The sequence below is a fragment of the Mirounga angustirostris genome, unplaced genomic scaffold (genome assembly GCF_029215605.1).
Source record: "Mirounga angustirostris isolate CCGP_5_RB_7025 unplaced genomic scaffold, mMirAng1.0.hap1 SCAF_9, whole genome shotgun sequence".
NCBI lineage: Eukaryota > Metazoa > Chordata > Mammalia > Carnivora > Phocidae > Mirounga > Mirounga angustirostris.
Window position 1 is genome coordinate 66,139,000 of NW_026991717.1, and position 20,969 is coordinate 66,159,968.

Sequence of the window (20,969 nt, forward strand, 5' to 3'; positions counted from 1 at the left end):
CTGGACCGGACGTGCTTGTGTCCTTCAAAAGGAAAGGCAGCTGGCTGACCTTTGCAAACCTCCTTTAGGTACAAAACGAACAAGGTACAAAGGGCAGCTTTAGTCTTCCGAAAGCAGCAAGCAGTGTGTGTAACTGAAAGGTGTCTGCAGAAGTTCTTTTTGTTAATACTTCCAAACTCATCTTCGACATTATAGAAGATACTATGTATTTTCTTTCTTTTTTTTTTTTTTTTAAGATTTTTTTATTTTTTGATGGAGAGAGAGGCAGCGAGAGAGGGAACACAAGCAGGGGGAGTGGGAGAGGGAGAAGCAGGCTTCCCGCTGAGCAGGGAGCCCTATGTGGGACTCGATCCCAGGACCCTGGGATCATGACCTGAGCCGAAGGCAGATGCTTAACGACTGAGCCACCCAGGCACCCCGATACTATGTATTTTCAACATGGGGGCAAACATTTTATAAATACATTTTGGGGGATAGATACGTTTTTGGCCTTCCAAAAGATAGGTTTATAATGAATTTATTGATGTTTTCCTTTAGGCTGAAGTTTGGTTTGCAGTATAAAAAGTGAATAAATTAAAGTGAACAAATACAAAATCCCCTTTATTTTGCTTATTTGAAAGAAAAAAAAATCACTCCACGTTTATTTCTGGTACACTTAATTCATTCAAAGCTGAACGTTGCTAATGCCTAAGTTATTTCAGTGTTATGTAATTACATAGTAGAAAATGCAGATACAAAGCAGTGCACAGAATGTGCTTTTAAAAAATTATACTCATAAAAATACTGACTACCCATACATACTGACAAGTAGCAGTGTTTAAAAATAAGTTTTGTCCAGACTGGCACCACGCTTCAATGGTCTCCCCTGAGCCCCAGACCAAAGGAGGAGTGTGGTTTCCAGACACAATGTAACCAATACTTTTTTACATGAGATAAAGGGAAAGTCTTTGGTGTTCACATAAGTATTATAAAAAGAGGAAATTCTCATCAAGTATATTTTTTCAGCTTGGCTTAATGCCAGCGAAGTCAGGAAACCGTAAAGACTGGACAAAACTAGCACAAGCTACCGTCGAGGTCTACCGAAGCCTTGCAGGTGAGAGCAAAAATTGAGTTTCAGCCTCCACGTCCTCCGCTCTGCTAGGACTGTGCTAGATTATTCCGTGTTGGGGATGCAACCCTGGGTCCCTGTGAGTGGATAGGATGAGAACAGGGGAGGGAGGGAGGGAGAATGAATGGAGGCTTAGAAAAAAAAAAAAAATAAGAGGGTGATTCGGGAACTGGGAGGAGAATTGAAAAATCACACCTTTCAGTCCCCACATTTCTTCTTTTGTTCAGTATACAAGGAGAAACCATCCGGAAGGAAGAGAGATTATGACTATCTGTAAACTAACTGTTTGACAGAGACAGAAATGCTGATAATGAGTGGGTTGTGTCTGTAGTTCTTGGCTGTTCACATCAGCAAGGGATGAAGGAAAACAGAAACTCCTGATATGTTTGTCTAAAGAGGTAGTGGCGTGGCCACAGGCAGCAAGAGTTCAGCTCAAGTTCAGGGCAGATGCTGCCAGGAGTTTACACGGCAGGAAAGTCAAATTGCTTCCGGATTCACCTTTTCCTCCCGGCTTCTCTTCCAGGATCATCAGGGTCAGGCGACGCTGTGGCATAAGGTGACAATGTCCGTGGGGAAACAGGCTTTGAGCAGGATGCCCCTCTCCCGGTTACAGTCCAGCTCCTGGATGAAGCCGTACCAATAGATGACTAAGCCCGGCCCAAATCTGCAAAACACATGAGAAGGCAACATATGTGCATCATATCAACGTTATTCTAGAGAAAGGTCATCTCCGAAGCATTGCTAAGATGATTAAGTGACATTATTGCACAGAGCTTTTGTTTCGGTTGCTACAATTGGGACAGAGGGCTGAACTTGCAGCAATGAGCTTATTTAATAGAAGTACTGCTACGGTCTTGGACAGATTTATGACCTTTCAAGGAACCTGAGGTATCGCTAATGCATGCATGACCCTAATTACCTTTCAATAAGGTGTTCTGAACTCGGGCTGGTGTGAGTACCTAAGTGATGAAAGAGAACACCACAATCTCCCCACTGATGAGCCGGGGAGCACCAGACTTGGGATTTTCTCTCCTAACCCTATCTTACCTCCTTCTCTAGTTTCAATTAAGGGGGAAAAACAAAAAAATGAAGAATAATGTAAAAAGCAGAACAGCTCATGGTGCTCTTCTGGCTAGCATATTCCATGCACACGCTAACAGGGCCAGAGGTCCCTTCTGTCATCCATTCTTTCAACTCTTTAAAAGCAAACAAACAAATGAACCCACATGGCAACGGGGATCCCTCAGAGAGACCTTATCCCCGACCCTTCATCTGTGCACACAACCTCTCCAAGAGTGAAATTCGGTCGTAGGTTCTTATCATGAAGATGATGGATAAGGTCATGTGGACTTGGGAAGACGTACAGACAGATGCTGGCCTAAAACCTCCATCTTTCGCAGTTGTGCCTCCAAATTATCTCCAAATTGGTTAGCAGCAGACTCAGGAAGTAGCCCTATAGACGACTTCACCCATCAGGAAGTTGAGACCTTTAGGCTGGGCTCATAAAGATGTAATCACTATCAATCACCATGCACACGGAGATGTTTTGCACATCAGTTGCACGTTTTTCCTACTGGGAGTACTTAATTAAAGGGCAGCACTACTTTGGGTGTCATGTTGCAGGGATTTGCAGTGAAATCATAAATTATGAATGTTGGGTTAGTAAAAGGATGTCTAAAAACAGAACTGCTTTCTGTATTCCGACATTACAGCAGGCTGAACCACGTTAGGCCAAAAAGCTTTTTCCTTCCATGATTTATTATATGTTGTAGTGTACTTGCCAAAACTAATAGTACAGGATGGGCTGCAAGATACTGTATGCACGGGAACAAGTTCAGTTGGATGTCACGGAATGGTTTATTTGGGGATTCACATCCGTAGGGCAGCCGAGTTGTATGCAAGGCTAATTCAAACTTTTGGACAGAATCATGAGATGGCAACTCTTCTACTGAGGAGAGGCTCTGGGGGGACCCAGGAGCTGCGTACAGTGAAGTGGCCTTGGAGGACTAGGCTCGAGATTTCCCTGCATTCGGGGCTGCCTGCAGATGAGCCTGGTGAGACCTTGCTTCCATTTAACGGAGGGTTTCTCAGTAACTTGTACTAACAATTGTCTGCAACTGGGACATAGACCATGCGGTACCTCTATTTTACAGACAACTCTGATTAGTATCAGATGATGTCCGATTTGCCAAAACAAGTGTGGCAAGGGCAGGAAGATCTGCAATTCTGAGGACCGTGTCTGAGAAGCCTCGAAGTTTCCTGTCCGTGAAGCAGCCCCGAGTCACAGCCTGGACAGACCTAACATTAAGCTCAAGACATTCCTCTGTTGTGTTATGCAGCCATTCAGGAGACCACGATGTTCTTTAGAAAAGCACTAATATTTTTACAAAGGGAGGAAAAAAAGGTGATCTAACCAGTCATGGAAAAGAACAAAAGAATATATGGGGGTCATAAACAACAAGCTCAGTATTTTGAAGATTTAATAAAACAAAAACACGTATCCCCAGCACTGAGCGAGCAGGGACAGACAGCACTTTCCCTGAACAGTTAAATCATAAGCCAAAGGACACGAAGCATGACCACTCTTTACAAAACTGGCATTTTTCACGCAGGAAAGCCAGGCTGGGGAGCACCTCAATGCCCAAGAAAATGGACTCGTTTCACTTGTGAGGCAACAGATGAACTCTGCAACTTGAAAAGGTTTTGCGAGGCTGTAAGGTGAACCTTTCGTTGCAGTGGTTCACTCCCAGGACTCTCTGAAGGTAGGATCACGGCTCTCTGAACGACTTTCAGTATACAGGAGTAGTGACACATGGTAAGGCTCTACCATCTAAGTCTTTCTTTCTTAGCTTGTGGATGGAAGGATATTAACTCCGGCACTATTAGCCTTCTCACGTGACTCAAAAGCTCTAACAACATGTGCCTGATTAAAAACAAGGCAACACAACTTGTCCTTGTAAATGGCAATTGGTAGGTAAAGGCTTTCCAATTCTGTGTTCTTTGGAGGAAAAAGAGGGACTCATAGGGTGACAAATTTGGGAATTTCATGATCGAACAAGATCTGGCCTCGTTCCTGATACCTACTCTAGTGTATTTCTGAGCTTTCTCTGACAATTCAGGATCCAGAGATTATCAAATGGCTGGCAAGATAATCTTCTAGCAATGTATCTGTTTATGAAGAGGTGGACCACATTAAGCAAATTTATAAATTCATTGGTTATCTGAACCAACAGAAGGGGACGTTTTGGTTGATAGTTCAAAAAAAAAAAAAAAAAAAAAAAGCAACCCAACTCTGGCATTTCCTTCTGAAAAGGTATAAACCAGGGAGAAAACAGGACCCAGGAAATTTTTATGTAGGTCAAGTACATGCTCGTGGGTTGAGCGATTTCACCTCTATGATGCCTGTTCCCATTTATTGTGGCACTACTAGACAAGAATAAGATCACTGGGAAGGCAAACATAACCTTTGTGACCAATAAAAACCAAAGAGACTGTTAACGGCATTTAAAAGGAAACGGAGTCCCCGCGTCTGAGGGAATGTGCAAAGCAGAGGGTTGGTCTGTTACTGGGTTTGCAGTCTTCACTATGAGCCAGACACACTCAGGAATGGGATGTATAAGGATATCTGAATTGATTCTGTAAACACATTTCAAGGTTGACTGTAATTTTAAAGTTACTATTATGAGTGATCAAGTAGTAAGATCAAAGACTCCACCCAAATGGATTTTAAAAAACTCCTGTGGAGGGCGCCTGGGTGGCTCAGTTGGTTGGGCCACTGTCTTCGGCTCAGGTCATGATCCTGGAGTCCCTGGATCGAGTCCCTCATCGAGCTCCCTGCTCGGCAGGAAGCCTGCTTCTGCTTCTGACCCTCCACCCTCTCATGTGCTCTCTCTATCTCATTCTCTCTCTCAAATAAATAAATAAAATCTTTAAAAAAAAAAAACAAAACAAACAAAAACTCCTGTGGAGCAGAGACTGGAATGCAAGTGAGTCCTTTTGCTTACAAATGAAATACCACCAAATCTGCAAAACTAACAAGTAACTCCTGAAAAAAAAAAAAAAAAAAGAAAAAGGGAGGTGCAAGTCAAGAGCCATGACAGACCTGGAGGGTGTGTATGAAAGATGAAGTTCCTCCTGAGTAACAACAGCCTTATAAACGTGTGTGGCAGGTGTTTCTCTGGTTTCCTCTCATTTTAGAGTATTTAGAGACATTAAATGGGAGATTGTGGAAGGAAGCTGGGTACCCTCGTGTGGTTTTTGTGCATATCTGTATCCCAGAGATTATCTCTGCCAGACTGTGAGGCTACAGAGGCTGAAGACCGTGTTTTATGTATATGCGTGTTCTCCAGGCTTAGCGCGGTGCCTGGCAGGTGACGGCTACTCTCAAGGACAGGAACCCAGAGTTAATAGGGTCAGACAGCTTTGTGCTGGTCGCCGAATCACGGGCAGCCTAGAGGTAGTGGGCGCGCTGGCGGGACCTGGCCACTGCCACGGCCTGACATTTTTACTAGTGACCACGATAAGCATGCTGATGGCATACACACAGATCACACGGATGATGAGAACAGTTACAACGTTAACTATTACCACTTTCATAGCATTTACTATGTGCCAGACACTGTTCTAAGCACTTCGCACAGATCGACCCGTTTATTTCTCAGGGCAACTCCACGAGGTAGGTGCAATTAATGACCCCATTCTGCAAATGAAGAAACTGAGGCACAGAGCAATTAAGCAGCTGGCCAAAGGTCTTATGGCTAAAAAGTGGAAGAACAGGTTTTGGAACCCAGGCAGTCTGGTTGCAGGGTCTGCGATTGTCTCTCTACGAGGTGGCAATGGACCTATTATACAGGGGGACATCCTATTAGACTAACCAGAGAAAGAGAGGAAGTGCCTTCTGTACCAGTGAGACCATGCCTAGAGTGTTTTGCAGGATCCTGGTGTCACATTTTAAGAGGAATATCTCTGGTCTGAAATTGATCCGGAGGAGAACGCTAGGATATTTGAGGAACTGTTAGAATAACAGAGTATGTGTGACCTAGAAATAAGCACATAGGGTGGTAACATGCTCATTCACCAGCCTCTGATTTTTGGGCCACTCCTGGGGAGAAGTGTTTAGACTCATGCTGTAGCTCTCGAGCAGACTTCAGGCAACATCTGAAAGTTACCAGGAATTGTGTATAGATTCAACTTGAATAAAAATTTCTCTGCCAATGTAGCTTTTGAAAACACGGAGTGAGCTGCCTTACACATTAGTGACATTTCTGTGACTGGATCTATTAAATCGAGGCTGGGCTTTCATCAATTTTTTTAAAAAAATGGAGTCAGCCCATAAGCATTTTTTATATGAAATCCTGCACACTCAGCATCTTTTGAGACATTAGTTGATCTGGCAACAATCAGCTGGAACTAAAGCAACAGCTACCCCCTTTAGACAAGACATATGTTTCAGGTTTGGTGCAGTCCCCACCATTCTCTGGTACTCCTGATGTCGAGGCTCCATACCAGGTGCCATTTATCATTGTGCTGGTGCTGCAGACTTTCATTGTAGAGACCCATTTCTCCCTACTTCCATCTCTGTCAAATTTGGGAAAGCCAAAGAGAACGGCAGAGGGTTTCATGTTTCAAGAAAGAAATCGAAGCAGCCACATTTCTTATGTCCTGCCTACTTGGCTCACTTAATGCTGTGTACCTATCCCCATGGACATTTGAATTCTTGACCCCAGCCTGGGAGATCTAACTCAGAGGTTCCCAAATTTGGGCTAGAGCCTCTTGAGATGATATGCGTAGATCCTTATGTGCACCAAGTGCTATCCTCAGAAAAAATAAACAGGTCTTATTTTAAAAATGCAGATAAAATAGGGTTCACAGCTTTCAGTCATCATGGCTTGTCTAAGTAGATGGGATCTAAAAGCACAGCTATAATCACATGGGGGACAGCAAAACTTGTTTAAGGATTTTCAAATTTGGCAAGACTGGGGGGAAGCTGTTCTAATTGGTTAGAACTTCTATGGGTGGATGTTACATACAGGTGAAAAGCATATACGTATAAAGGAGGATTTATGAAATGGGTAATTCTAGGGCATATTAAAGATGTGTGGAAATACCTAGCAGATTTGTAACTAACCTGTCCTTGCACAGAAGGTTCATCTTCACAGTAAAAAAAAATGAGCTAGAAGGAAAGGCCCCCTAGGTACGGCATCAGATTCCATTTAGAACTCACTCTACAGACAGCAGTTTCTACCTATAGGAAAAGAGGCGCACAAGAGAAGCATCAGACTAAGTTGGGCAACAACAGGAGTGAGAAAAGGCCCATAGCAGTGGTAGTCCTGGAATGCTGGGCTGCAGCTAAGACACTGACGGATACTGTGGTCAGCCGACTTATAAGGTGACCTCAACGATACCTGCCTCTTGGGATTCAGGCCCTCGTGTAATCCCCTCCCCCTGAATGTTGACTGGATCTAGTGACTTGATTCTAACAAGGGAATATAGCAAAAGTGATGGGATGTCACTTCTGTGATTAGGTTACAAGAGACAGACTTCCATCTTGATACCAGATACTTTCTCTTGCCTTTTCGACTTGTATACTTTGATGAAGCAAACTGCCATTTGGGAGAGGCCCACGCAGCAGGGAAGTGAAGGTGGCCTGTGGCCAACAGTCCGAGAGGAATGTAGCCCTGTGAGCTGAATCCTGCCAACAATCCAAGTGAGTTTGGAAGGGTTTCTTTCCTCAGTCAAACCTTCAGATGAGACCACACTCCCTGGGTCAATATCTTGAATGTGGCCTGTGAGAGAGAGGAGAGAACAGTACCCAGCTAAGCTATGCCCCTATTCCTGAATCACAGAAAAAGTGAGGTAACAACTGTGTGTTACTTTAATTCGCTATCTAGCAATACACACACACTGCACTTGAGTAATCAAAGACCATTCTTCACATATGCAGTATGGAAAGGCCTATTGGCTCTTTATTCCGGTTACACCTGAACCCAGAATCTATAGCAGAAGGAGTTACTGGATGAGATCATCAGTAAGTAGCAACTCTTCATCAAGGCTAATCAGTTACAAAGCAACTCTGTACTTTTACCCTAATGGAGCTTCCTGGCTCCTAACTTGCACTATACGCCAACACCTCTGCCTGCTGCAGATCTAGGACACTGGGGGTTACCCAAGGATGTAGAGAAATCATATATAAAATGAAGAAGTCTAGATGTTTTCTCCAGTGCTGTGGTTTCGGTGTTGTGTGGTTATCGGGCTTCTGAGGCTGCAAATATGAGGGAGATGGAGACAGGGTGTGAGAGGCTGGTTACGGGCAGAACACTTGCCAGTCAAGGTGAGTGACTGTTGACAATTCGGGAAGAGACACTGAAAAACCTCTAACTGTGGCAACCTAAGGCTGTTTGGTGTTGGGGAAATAGGCTTTGTCAATCACAGGTGCTGAGGACAGTCCAGAATAAGTAGATGCTGGTTATGTTTTGTTAAAAAGAGCGGGGCAATCTGTAATATATTTTTAAAAGACTGCCACCAAGAATGTTTTATAAATGGGACTTCAGTAAGTAAATTCTCAGTTTTCCAGAAGAATTTAGCTATCCTCAGGTAGTCTCCTAGGATGTCGAAATATGGATGTTGGACAGAATTTAAGTTATGAATCAGGTCTTTCAGTGCAAGATTTTTTTCTGTGAGAAACTCAGAGGTTATGGACAGAAAATCTGGGCCCCTAAATTCAGGAAAGACTTGCTTACTCTTTTTGTTTGTTTGTTTGTTTTTGTTTGTTTTTGTTTTTTTTAAAGATTTTATTTATTTATTTGAGACAGAGAGAATGAGATACAGAGAGCATGAGAGGGAGGAGGGTCAGAGGGAGAAGTAGACTCCCTGCCGAGCAGGGAGCCCGATGCGGGACTCGATCCCGGGACTCCAGGATCATGACCTGAGCCGAAGGCAGTCGCTTAACCAACTGAGCCACCCAGGCGCCCAAGACTTGCTTACTCTTTCTTAGCTATAAAAAAAAAAAAATACACCGCCTTTCCCTGCCACACCTCTACACTCTTCTTTATAAAGCAGGCATTTCTTGGATGGTATTTTTACTTATGGAGAAAAGGGAGGAAGATTGTCTATTGTTAGCCCTTTCCTTTAGGCTTCTTCAGAGAGTGCTGAAATGAAAGGTAGATGAAGTCTGAGGTTTCTAATCACACTGTTAAGATACCATTTTGCTAAATTAGCCCCAGTAGCTAACTCCCTGGTTGGTTTCCTGATTTCAGAAAGCCCTTAACCAGACATTAGGTCTATAACGGTTTTGTCTAAAAACACCCATCAAGGAGCGCCCGGCTTGCCCAGTTGGTAAAGTGTGCGACTCTTGATGTCGGGGTTGTAAGTTCGAGCCCCACGTTGGGTGTAGAGATTACTTAAAAACAAAATCTTAGAAAAAATACACATATAAAATGATATAATGATTCCAATAACCAATGCTAAGGAGGTAACACTTAACCACACTTAGGACGCAATAGGCAGTGTCGCAAGCCCTTTTACATGTACAGATTTGATACTCACAAGCAACCTAGGATTGTCCCCATTTCACAGAAGAAAAACAGGAGGCACGAAAAGGGAGGCTCTGAACTCCAGCAGTCTGGCTCTCCGGCCTGTACTTCAACCACTACACCATACTGTCACTCACTATGCCTTGTATTTATACAGCAATTTATAGCAGTCATTCAACTTTGAAAAATATTTCCAACATCTGGGAGAGAGAGCCAGGCAGGGGCCCGGAAAGCAGGCAACTCATCAAAAACTCAGTATAGGAGTTGAGATTCACCTGTCTACAAGGAATAATTCTTCAAGTATGAAGTCAATAGTTTCACACTAAAAAGTTTATCTAGATACTCCTTTCGATTTAAGTGTCACAGTGTTTAGGACGTATATGGAAAAGTAACTTATAATTCAGGTAAAAGAAATTAAAATGATTACATTTGAGGGAGCATATTTAAAGCATTGACAATCAGTAAAGTAAGCTAGGGAATGAGAATTATTGAACCACTGCATAAAGTTCAGAGAAGAAAAAGGTTTCCCCCGCTGTGAGGGGATTCAGGAGTTATGGGGCAGAATCTAAACATGAGGAAAGAGGAGTAAATCCAGAACACTGCCTCAGCCTGCTCATGTAAATGGAAATAAACAGCTGGAATAAGTTATGAGGAAAACTGAGGGAAGCAACGGGTCTAAGTGAGCATATCAGGTGGAAATTTGTTTTCCTAGAAAAGGAGGTTCAGACTTGCTAAGCAGGGTTGATGCAGTGAACCCCAAAGGCCCATTTTTGCTCCTAAAGTACCTTGAGTGTAAAGATGTAGCTTATGATTGTTATGTTTGTTTTCAGCTCTATGAGAAAAATCACATTTAAAAATCAGTATGCTTATCTCTTTCAGTAAAAGGGAAGGGTCGTGGGATTCATGTGTTACAAAATTTGCCTGTCTACTACATAAAATAAGGGAAACTCATGAGGTTGACCTAATACATCCCTTCTCAATGAGCTGAATCACCATGATTACATAAAAAAGGACTGTCGATGCACTAGGGTTCTACAATGTACATCTGGATCACAAAAGAAACAATTTTCAATTGAAAGATAACAAGAGGGATGGAACGATCTGATGAGTTAAGTTTCTTGTTCATGAGGGTCTTCAAACAAAAATAAAACTGTATTGATTCAAATCTTGGTTTCCAGCCCAAATCTTTTAATTCACAGGCAAATAAAAAAAAAAAAATCCTGCTCCCAAAGAATAGCAGCACAGAATATATATATATTTTAAGTTTTTTTCTCTTTCTCCTTTTGAGTTGTGGTGTGGGCTCTGGGCTATCTTCTGAGGATGTGTGCAGACATGTGGCTGTTGGAAGTCAATTGTTCCTCCATCAAAAAGACTTCCATGTGGTTTTTATGAAGGATGCATTCTCAAACACACAGTTCAGGACGGCAGAGAAATATAAAACATCTTGTAATTGTTTCAAAATAAACTCTTCCACTGTTTATTTAGCTTTAATCTGCATGTTGTAGATTGGTTATGCACTTGTTAATCACTGTTGTATGTATCTCCAGACAGAGTTGTAAATAACTTTTCAGTCCAAGTGAAATACGCTTGCACATGTTTATATGCAAAGTATGTGTATTTATGCTGATGTGTAAATACGGGTACAGTAATAATAGATTAGTGATCAGGTAATATAGAATCGTAAGGTTCTGGCACTATGGTCAATTTAATATACAGGCAAATATTCTTTTTCTGCAGTTTCTAGAGATGAAATAAAAATATTAACTCGTTTATTTCATTTACTTTCTTGCTTGGCAGGTCTGGGTTTGCAAAATGAAAGGACTAAAGAGAACCCTAGTTACGAATACTCTCAATTCATAGGTCTGTTATTAAAAATGCAACTCTAGCTCTTCGTAACATCGACTCCCTAGAATTTTGAAAATAAAGGAAAAAACATAAATACTCATTCACCTCAGGTCTTTATGCCACATAGAAAATAAACAGAAAATACATTATTTTGAAGAAAATTTAAAATGTATATAAATACACAACCACAACCACCTGAAATTCTCCTTGATGTTTATATAACTTGGCATTTTCATGTCGACATTAAATTGCCTGGAAAAGTGCTTAATTTCCACTCCACTTTGTCCTGTGTTGGATATGCTTAGATGCCATACTTAACAGTCTCTGCAGCCTCTGGTGAATCTCCTCTCACAAGAGGAAAACGGAGAGGAGTGGGATAGAAACCAACGGCAGAAGCTCTTTTGTCTGTCATCTTCTGTCTTTAATACCGGTTTCCTTGGAGAAATGCTTATTCCTGGGACTGGGTCAGCCCCTCTGCATTTTACCTATCGAGAATCAACATACACACACACACGTACGTGAGAATCTACGCACAAGCTTGCGTGTGGCTTCACAGGAGAATAGGACAAGCTCATGTGGGTCATGACCAGTTCTGTCCCTGGCTTAGCTCTTTTGTCTATAAAATGGATGCTGATGCAGAACTTTGCAAATAGAAAGATAAAAGGGACCCAAAACACAACAAGCGGTAGTTAGGAATTATCCCATCATCTTTATCCAAAATGTCTTCTGAAGGTAACCATTTTAAGCAGAGTTTAGCCCCCATTTTCTGTGGTGACACAATTATTGGGCATAAGGATTCTGGAAAAGGTTTCTTTTGCATGTGAATATTTTTAAAATTTAAAAAGCACCAAACATGTGTCCCATGTAAGTTGCCTGTGATGCATGATGTCAGTGGACTTAATGATATTCCCTTAAAGGCATTTAATATCTTACAACTCAAAAAACCCCCACAAAACTACACACAAGCCTGCGAACCCATCCTGCACAGAGCACAAGTCACAAAAGACTCCTCCTCTCCTTAAATAGCTTACAACTCAAATTTTCATAACATAGGAACAAAATCTATTCACACTTTAAGTGTAAAATAGAAGTTATCAAATGAATACACAAAATGCTTAAAGGTCCATAGCAAATGAATAAGTACAATGACATGGTATTCTGAAAGTCTTCCCAGACAAGAAGAATTCTCAGCTAAGTTGCATTTATTCATATAATGACCCTTTTGATTTTCTCCATTATAGATTCACCTTTTGAAGGGAGAAAGAAGAGTGGGATTAGGGGCCCAAGACACGTAAAGGAATGGTGGGATCAGATGCATATTGAGACTATTTCATTACGAAACTGGGGGGATAAACAAGTCTGACAGCCCCAGTTTCTGTTTCAAATGAGGACATACGGAATGGACAGCACATTTGAGGGTGGGAAGAAGAGAAATACCAAATACCTAAACCCTAAAAGTCACAGAGTACCCAAGGTTATGTTTACTTTGAAAACATTTAAGTACTATGAGTAAGAGAACACACTTCAGGGGGACCTTGGGTACAAATTATATCCATCTACCTAGAATTTATACTCCAGCCTTCTTCCAAAAGTTGGGGTACTTTACAAAATTGGTTGTGTGAATTATTACGTTTGCTCAGTTATTTCCCCAGGGAAACATGCCAAAGGCAAACCCATCATTTCGGCTGATTTAGTGTTTGAGGCCAGAGATTTTATAATTGATATGACGACCATAATAATGGGTAGTGATCATCATACTGGTAAAGCCTGGGCTGATAGCACAAATAGTCCATTTCTATGTTCACCAGTTAAGTCTACCATAGACTTGCTCTAATAAATTTTGAGGTTATTTCTGAACTTTGCATTTCTAACTTCTGAATACTACAATTTAGAAATGTGTTAGAAAAGGTTTTCTTATAGAAATATTGTCTACTCCAAGTAGGTTTTGTCACATAGTCTTTATTAGGTAGAGGGGGAAGGGGATGTCTCTTTCCTTGGCTCAGGTCTCAAAAGATTACGGGGTAACCCAGAGTTCAGGCAGACATTTATCTCAAGGCACCAAGAGATTTATGCATTCTGGATATATAAAAGTCTGCTTAAAAAAAAATTATTGGAATTTTCATCCTTGGCAAAGTCAAATAACTAAAGGATTAAGGCTGATACATGTTGCCCTATAAATCTATCATTAACCAAATGTGACACAATGCTTCAGGTATGTCAAATCCCAACTTGCTCTAAATGGGTAGTTAACATTTTCTCTCACAATAAATATCTCACTATAAGAAAGAGCTTGTCAGCTAACCAACACAATCCTCAAAAGCAAACCTCCCAATTTTTACAGATCCATGAAGGTAAATGCTGGAGGGGGCTGGGGTGGGGGGGGATTAGAAGTTGGAACCATCTAGGTCATTAGCAAAAAAAAAAATGGCCAGGTAATAGAAAACAATTAAAACATGGCTCTTTGAAAAAGAAAAATATGGATAATCTGTCCTTGCAGGTATCAAAGACTTCCAGAATATATAAGCCCCACGAGGGCAGCATGTGCATCAGCAGCCCACAGGAGTCTTACTGGCTGAGCAGATACAGGAATGCACGGATGAAAACACCAAGAGCCCCGGCCCCAGGAGATGCTGGGAGTGGTAACATGCGTTGGGGGTGGGGGGTATCATTTGCTGGTAACTCCTCGGCCATATAGGGAAGGGAAGTCATTTTTATTTTTATTTATTATTTTTTTATTTTTTTAAAAGATTTTATTTATTTATTCATGAGAGACAGGGAGAGAGAGAGAGGCAGAGGCAGAGGCAGAGGGAGAAGCAGGCTCCCCGCTGAGCAGGGAGCCCGACGCGGGACTCGATCCCAGGACCCTGGGATCATGACCTGAGCTGAAAGCAGACGCTTAACCATCTGAGCCACCCAGGCGCCCGGGAAGTCATTTTTAAAGGGGAGAAGATGAGCCTTAGAAGTATGCCCCAATTGCACACTCTGAAGAGCCAGTCCCAGAGGCTCCACTGTTTGGAATCTAGGTTTTTCCAGCTTGTTACGGGGGAGAGGATGCTGTGGTTTAAAATCTGGTGGGAAGCGCAAGTACCACTCCCTGGAAGGGACACTCTGGTGCTTGTGGTCCTGAAGGGGAGGTGGGCAGGAATTGGCTGCTGAGGAGAAAAACTAAATATCCAGGAGCCAATTGCAGCACGCAGGTGGCTCTCAAGTCCTTAAATACAATCAATTTAGGTAGGCTTTTGTTTACAGTAGCTTTTATCTAGAAGATAAGGTTGTAGAAATGTCAATCACAGTGAAGTACTACTACTCCTGGCCGTAGCTCAGCCCGCTCATCTGTTTTACTTCTTCCTCCCTTTCCAAATACCTCAAGGTGTTTAAGATGAGTGAAAAGATATCAAACTATTAAAGTGAACTGTATTTGTGTATGACACAAATGCACTCAGTAAACTGCAAATATCATCCCTGTGGTGCCCGTATTGTTCCCAAGTTCAGCAAGAGGGGTCCCCGTGTGTACCCCTCACGGCTTTACTCTGCAACACAAACTCTACCGAATGAGCTTTACGTGTCCTTTTCAATAGCGCTCCTTTAAGAAAAGGAGAGTCTGATGGCTCTATGTTGGGGTGAGGCTTTTCACTTATTTATGCTGGGCCTCTGCACCAAAGAGGCCTGGACGGTAAAACCCCGAAATAGAAATAGAAAGTTGGGCTCAGTGTAAGAAGATAGCAAATACTCTCATTTTATTGTTAAACTGAACCTTGAAGGTCAGTTGGATAGTTACAACAACTTAAATGTAAGCCCATAAAGATCCTACCTGATTTTGTGTTTAAAGGCATCATTTAGTTCATGGATCCCTAAAATGAGGCTCTGCGCCAGGAAAGTTTCTGAGTGAGGAGGAAAACGCAGAGTGAAAAGGCCCCAGGGCCAGCTCCAGATGAAGGGCAGTGAGGGGGACAGACAGCCGTGAGCAGGCAGACCCATGGGAGGGGAGGGCAGGTGGGAGTCACTTGGAAACAGACCTTAATGCTAGAGAGGGCTGACAGGCCCTCCTGGGTAGGTTAGGGTTGTGTTGGGGGTCTGCACCGTGGAAAATAGCTTATCTGTCATTCTTTGGGTTTTGAGTCATTCTCCAGGTCTGGGCTTAGTTAGTATTGTTCTGTTGTGCTGTTTTAGCCCCTTTCGAATACAACTAGAGTAAGGCAACCTCGTAAATGTAATGCCTTGTCGTTAACCCCCATTTCTGACTCAAGTCCCCTAGATTCAAAGAATGTTTGACTGACATATTGGTAATGGTCCCAAATTTTGTAAGTGGTAGGAGATACAGACGATTTGACTATTATTTCCTTGAGTAAAATAATACCACTGGATAATCCTAGTTAGAATCACCAGAACCATAATCCTAACAGCAGCTCCTGGGCCATCACTATGTGCCCGCTACTCGTCTCATTTAAAACAAAAGCTCTGTGAGTAGCTCATAGGAGTGCTTATTTTTTAATGTTGAGAAAACGATTACAGAGCTCTGCTCAACTGAGCCTGGTGACAGCGAAGAGCATTAACACCAAGTGCTTTCTTGTGCCTAACACTGTGCCAGCCACTTCCTACACTTCGTCTCATTTAATACCTACAATGAATCCAGGAGGTCGGAAGTATTAAACCCGATGCGGAGAGGCAAAGTACCTTATCACACAAGGAGATAAAGCTCCAAGGTGGCCAACGCGCCAACCCAGGTCTGTCCCACGTTGCGCTCCCTCTCCGAACAGCTACCTCACGTGGTCCTGTGCTTGGGACCCCCCCCCCTCAGTACTTTTTTAGTGTATAGTTTCAATACAAACCCTTTCCTTCAGGACTCTTCCATGAGGAAGAAGTCCCTCCTCTTCTATAAAATGTGGAGGCTGGAAGATCTTCACATACCTCCCGTTTTTTAACTTCCTGTGTCTTACTTGTCTATCTAGAAAGCAGGCCTCATAGCATTTGCATCCTGGAGTCAAGGTGGATTTGAGAATAAAAAATAAGCCTCACAACACTTCGATTCGTGTACGTTCATTATTGCCCCATTACAGAAAAATTCTACCCAAGAGTAGAATCTAATAAAGAAACTTCCTCAACCCTTGTTTCCTCCTCCCCAATCCATGAATGGGTAGACTTAGGTCTGGAGGTCTGGAAATAAACCCACTAACAAGAAGAAAACTGGATAGCCAACTCATCAAGGCAGGGCTGGGAAGTACTTTACCCAGACTTACCCAGGGAGAAAAGTCAAGATGAGGAACCAAGGGGGAGGAAGTGAGAGTAAAGGAGAGTTGAATATCTCCTACATTTATAACTAGACTGGATTCTCTGAGCCAGAAGGCAGGAAAGGTCACTTCACAGTCATTCCTGCCTTTAAAAAGAAAAGCTGATCAGCATCATGTGACCAGGAGAAACTACTTCAAAAGAGACCAGACAGAAAACCTGGATGATGTCAGTGATTTAAGTTTTATTTAAATATCGGTTCCCGTTCTCCGTGACAAGACACTGCTGTGCTTGTTTCCATATTTAGGCCCTGGGTTACATGACAAAGGGGGAGCTGCCCACACCAATTTCAGGGCAGTGTCTTGAGACTTCACTGTACTTATCCCAAACTCCTTCCCGTTAGACCAAGAGCATTGTGAAGACTCTCATATTTAAGAGTTCATCTTTGTAACAAATGGTTTTATTATCTAAAAAACGAGAACACGATGGAACCACCTTCAGCATCTAAAACTAATATTTAAAGACCCTGGAGAGATGATAAAGGAAACTTCTCACTCAGGAAACAACTGATGATTGTTGTTTCAGATTGTCCTGACAAAAGTAACACAAGACGACTTTGGGACCCCACGGCTGGCCCTTAGAACAGATGGGGACCACATAGGATGGGTCTTCAGAAAACTCAGCAGCAAGCACGTTTCTAAAGGTAACCAATCCCTTTGTTTTCTTGTGGTTGAGAAGCTGCTTTATTGGATAATTGTCAGAAAGAATTAGATGAAGGGCAGAATTTTTTTTTTTTTTTTTTTTTTTAAGTAACAGGTGAAGGATCATGTGAGAGTGGAAAACTGCAGGGCTGGATTCAAAGGACAGGTCACACTTTGGTGAACTCTGGTTCTATCTTAAGACCACAGATGAACACCTCCAAGCACCTGCAGACCCAGCCCTACCGGCTCCCTGTCCTGTGCTCCAGTCCCCGTGCGATGCTAGCCTCCCTTTTGTCCTCACTGCACAACAGAGACCATATCACCTGCTGCCTTCCTGAAAAGGCTGCTATGTTCCCAGGATGCCACAATGACAAGAACACTGTCCCTGTCTTCCAGGTGCTCTCAGCAGTCAGGGAGACAAGCAGGTTAAAAGGTAGTGTAAGGAGGAGACCAAGGTTGTAAGAGAACAGGGCAGAAGGCCCTGTGGTAGCCCAGAGAAGGTCAGGGAAGGCCTGAAGCAGACGCGGCCACCTTTGGGGTAAGTCTTGACATCAAGGTTCACTGAGCAAGGGAAGATGTTTCCAGCAGAGGGACAGGCACATGCAGACAGAGCGATGAGAACAAGCATGAAGGCTTCTGAAGCAGCGCAGATAAGGTCAGGAAAAACAGAGACCATGGGCATGGCAGAAGACAGAGCTGGAGAAGTTGGGTGGGAGTGGGGCTGCTGAGGGCCGGAGGGGCACAGTCTAGGTGACTGAGGCTGAGGGGACGGTAGGCACGAGCGGAGCGCGCGCCTCTTCCACGTTGCAGGCACACCAGCCCTTTGCCCCAGGGGGATCCTCCTTCGTGAAACCCAAATACCCTGGGCTATGTTTCTGTGTGGAATTCCTGAGCTAAATATTTACTTTCGCGGGGCCAGAGGATCTACTACAGCTCACTTATTTGGGGGTAAACACATTAAAGGAAAGTATACATTAAAACAAATCTTTCCCCCCTCTACCCACATTTCCACTGCATGCAGAGAAAAGACTGCCATTCAAAAAAATACCGTAAAATTATCCAAAGGGCTCAACTTTCCAGAGTCGTTGGGACAAAGTCTGTGTATATAAACAGTCACAGTCTTGCTCTGCGGGGTTCCTCCAGTTTGTATTCTTTGAGAAGTCTGCCAGCACTAGGCGAGAGGCTCACAGTTTCCTTAGTGACTTACCCGGCAACCTCATTCTACTTAACAGGAGTCCTCGGTGAAATTTTATGAAGATAAGGACTTCCAGGAGTGAGTTCCCTTCTGGCTCTTTATTTTTTATTTTTTGATTAAAAGCAAGACAAGGCAGAACTACACCAAACCTGTAGTTTTACTTTGCAGATTCTGTGGCCTCTCAGTTGGCCCCACGAAGGCCACCGGGGCCGGGGCTGTGGTTTGATTCCATTGAGCTGAAAGCAATCTGTCAGTGTGGAGAGGAGTTACAGAAGTTATTTTAAACATTTAGTTAAGCTTGTGACGGTCTTTAGAGGCATTCCTGGCTGTAAACTGCCTCATCCTGGGTGACATAAGCTATTGAAGGAGGTTAGACGGAGGTCCCTGCAGTCCGAGAGCTGGTCCACCCATGTTGCCATTAGCTGATTAATAGGTGTTTATTTTTTGGGCTTGAACTAACAGGCCACCCTAAGGCCAATGCAAGACAATATTTGAAGTCATCTGTGAGTGCCCCACACTTGCAAAAGACCTTACTTTTTTGTGCAGTTGCTGTAGCTAAGAAGTCCTGGTTAGATTAGTAAAATGTAATGCCAGTGACAGAGAAAACCCTACACCACCCTTCTCCATTATAAAAGAGGGCTGCTGGAAAAATGGATTCTTAGCACTATTTAAAGAAACATTTGGAGAAGGAGAAGGGAAAAACAAAACAAAACAAAACATGACCAACTAGTTGTGGCAACTGGTAGAGCCCAAACTGTCATTCAACACTAGATACTAAATAACAAATTCCTAGTATTAGGTTCAATGCCTTACATAAGTAGTAACTAGGCTTGTTATTATTTTAGTATGTTTTAATGTAGGCTCCATGCCCAGCGTGGAACAGTACTGGGCTTGAACTCACGACCCTGAGATCAAGACCTGAGCTGAGATCAAGGGTTGGAGGCTTAACTGACTGAGCCACCCAGGCACCCCTAGGCTTGCTATTTTTTTAATGAGATATTTATGACTACAGATATATGCTATAAATGCTATAAAACATTTGGATTTATAAAATTTACTTTGATTTAGGGGCTTATGATTCTATGGGATTCAGAAGCAAAATGGTGAAGTGAACTGGTCTCTCACTGCCAGACACTAAATTTAAGAGACGTTACAGTTACATATATATTTATATTTAATGTTCATCACTTCTACAGAGACAGAATGTTCCATGAAAGCAGTACCTTGTCTGCTTCAGCATTACCTGGCATTTAGCAGTGTATGGCACATAGTGGATGTTGAATAAATGTTGAATAAATGAATGACAGGTAGAAGAGTTATGCGGAGTATCTTTGCACAGCTATTTCGCTTAGGTCTGGTCTGGATCTTGAACCTAATGGCATACACAGGATGGGCTGAATGGTTTAAAAACAGTGCTATTACTTGCTTTACTTAATCATTTGCCTTTGTTTATTTCAAAAGCTTCCCCAAGCTCCCCAAGCAGGAGAGCCATTGGTTCCAACTGGCATAGTCAGAGGGAAGTTAAAGTTACTGCTTTTCACACTTTATCGGTCTGCTCTCACGAACTTTGCTGCAATAGTTTTACAAGAAAATGTGCTTGGGACTTTTACCTTTTAAGTTTAAATTTATCAGCTCACCCTTTGTGACATGGAAGATAATAACACCAGCACTCCTTACCTCTCAGGTTAACACACATCCACTTCTAGCCAGATTTCTGAATGACAACAACCCTGGGAAAGACGTATTTAGAATTTAGCACTGGGAGAGCTTGCTGGCAACAGTTCTGATCCCCTGCCAAAGTCTGTGCTTGAGTCTGAAGATCAAGGTGCTATTTTATTTAGATTTCATAGAAAGACACTGAAGATCTCAAGAAACCAAAAGTCCAGTCTGTAAAGTTGTTACACCCACAATCAGATCAGCTAGGCTCCTAACGGGGACACATATGGCAATTTACCACCACGATTTCCACAGGGAAGCAACCCTTGTGCCTTCTGTCTATTTTCATGATCTATCCAACACAGATCAATCACCCTGAGCTCCTGACACATTTATAATGCCCTTTAGGCTTATTTATGGACCAAGTGTAGGTTTTACAGAAACAGACTATAGTCACATTTGAAAGAAGAATTCTTTTATCTCACCCAAGATTATGCACTGGATAATCTAGCCTGGATCTCTCTTTGGTAGGACTAAGAGTCCCCATGTCATATTTTGACGACTCTTAACTATAATGCCTTCAGATGGTCAGATGCTCTTAAGCTCTCCAGCATGGGATCAGGCATTTAAGAAGATGGAAATAGTTTTCATGGAGAAGGATATCATGTGTGGGGCATAATTTTAAGAGGAAGCCTTTTAGACTCTGA

At 42.6% G+C, this 20,969-nt stretch overlaps 1 protein-coding gene across 7 annotated transcripts in view; it reads right to left on the minus strand.

Moving 5' to 3' along the window:
• Positions 1-1,205: 1,205 nt before the first annotated feature.
• Positions 1,206-20,969, minus strand: part of CDIN1 (CDAN1 interacting nuclease 1) — a 205,265-nt gene continuing 185,501 nt past the window's right edge. For all 7 annotated transcript variants that reach the window (XM_064570703.1, XM_054513619.2, XM_054513618.2 and 4 more), the window contains one exon: positions 1,206-1,772. In XM_064570703.1, the coding sequence (XP_064426773.1) occupies positions 1,716-1,772 (57 nt within the window). In that variant the 3' untranslated portion in view covers positions 1,206-1,715. The remainder of the gene's footprint in view (positions 1,773-20,969) is intronic.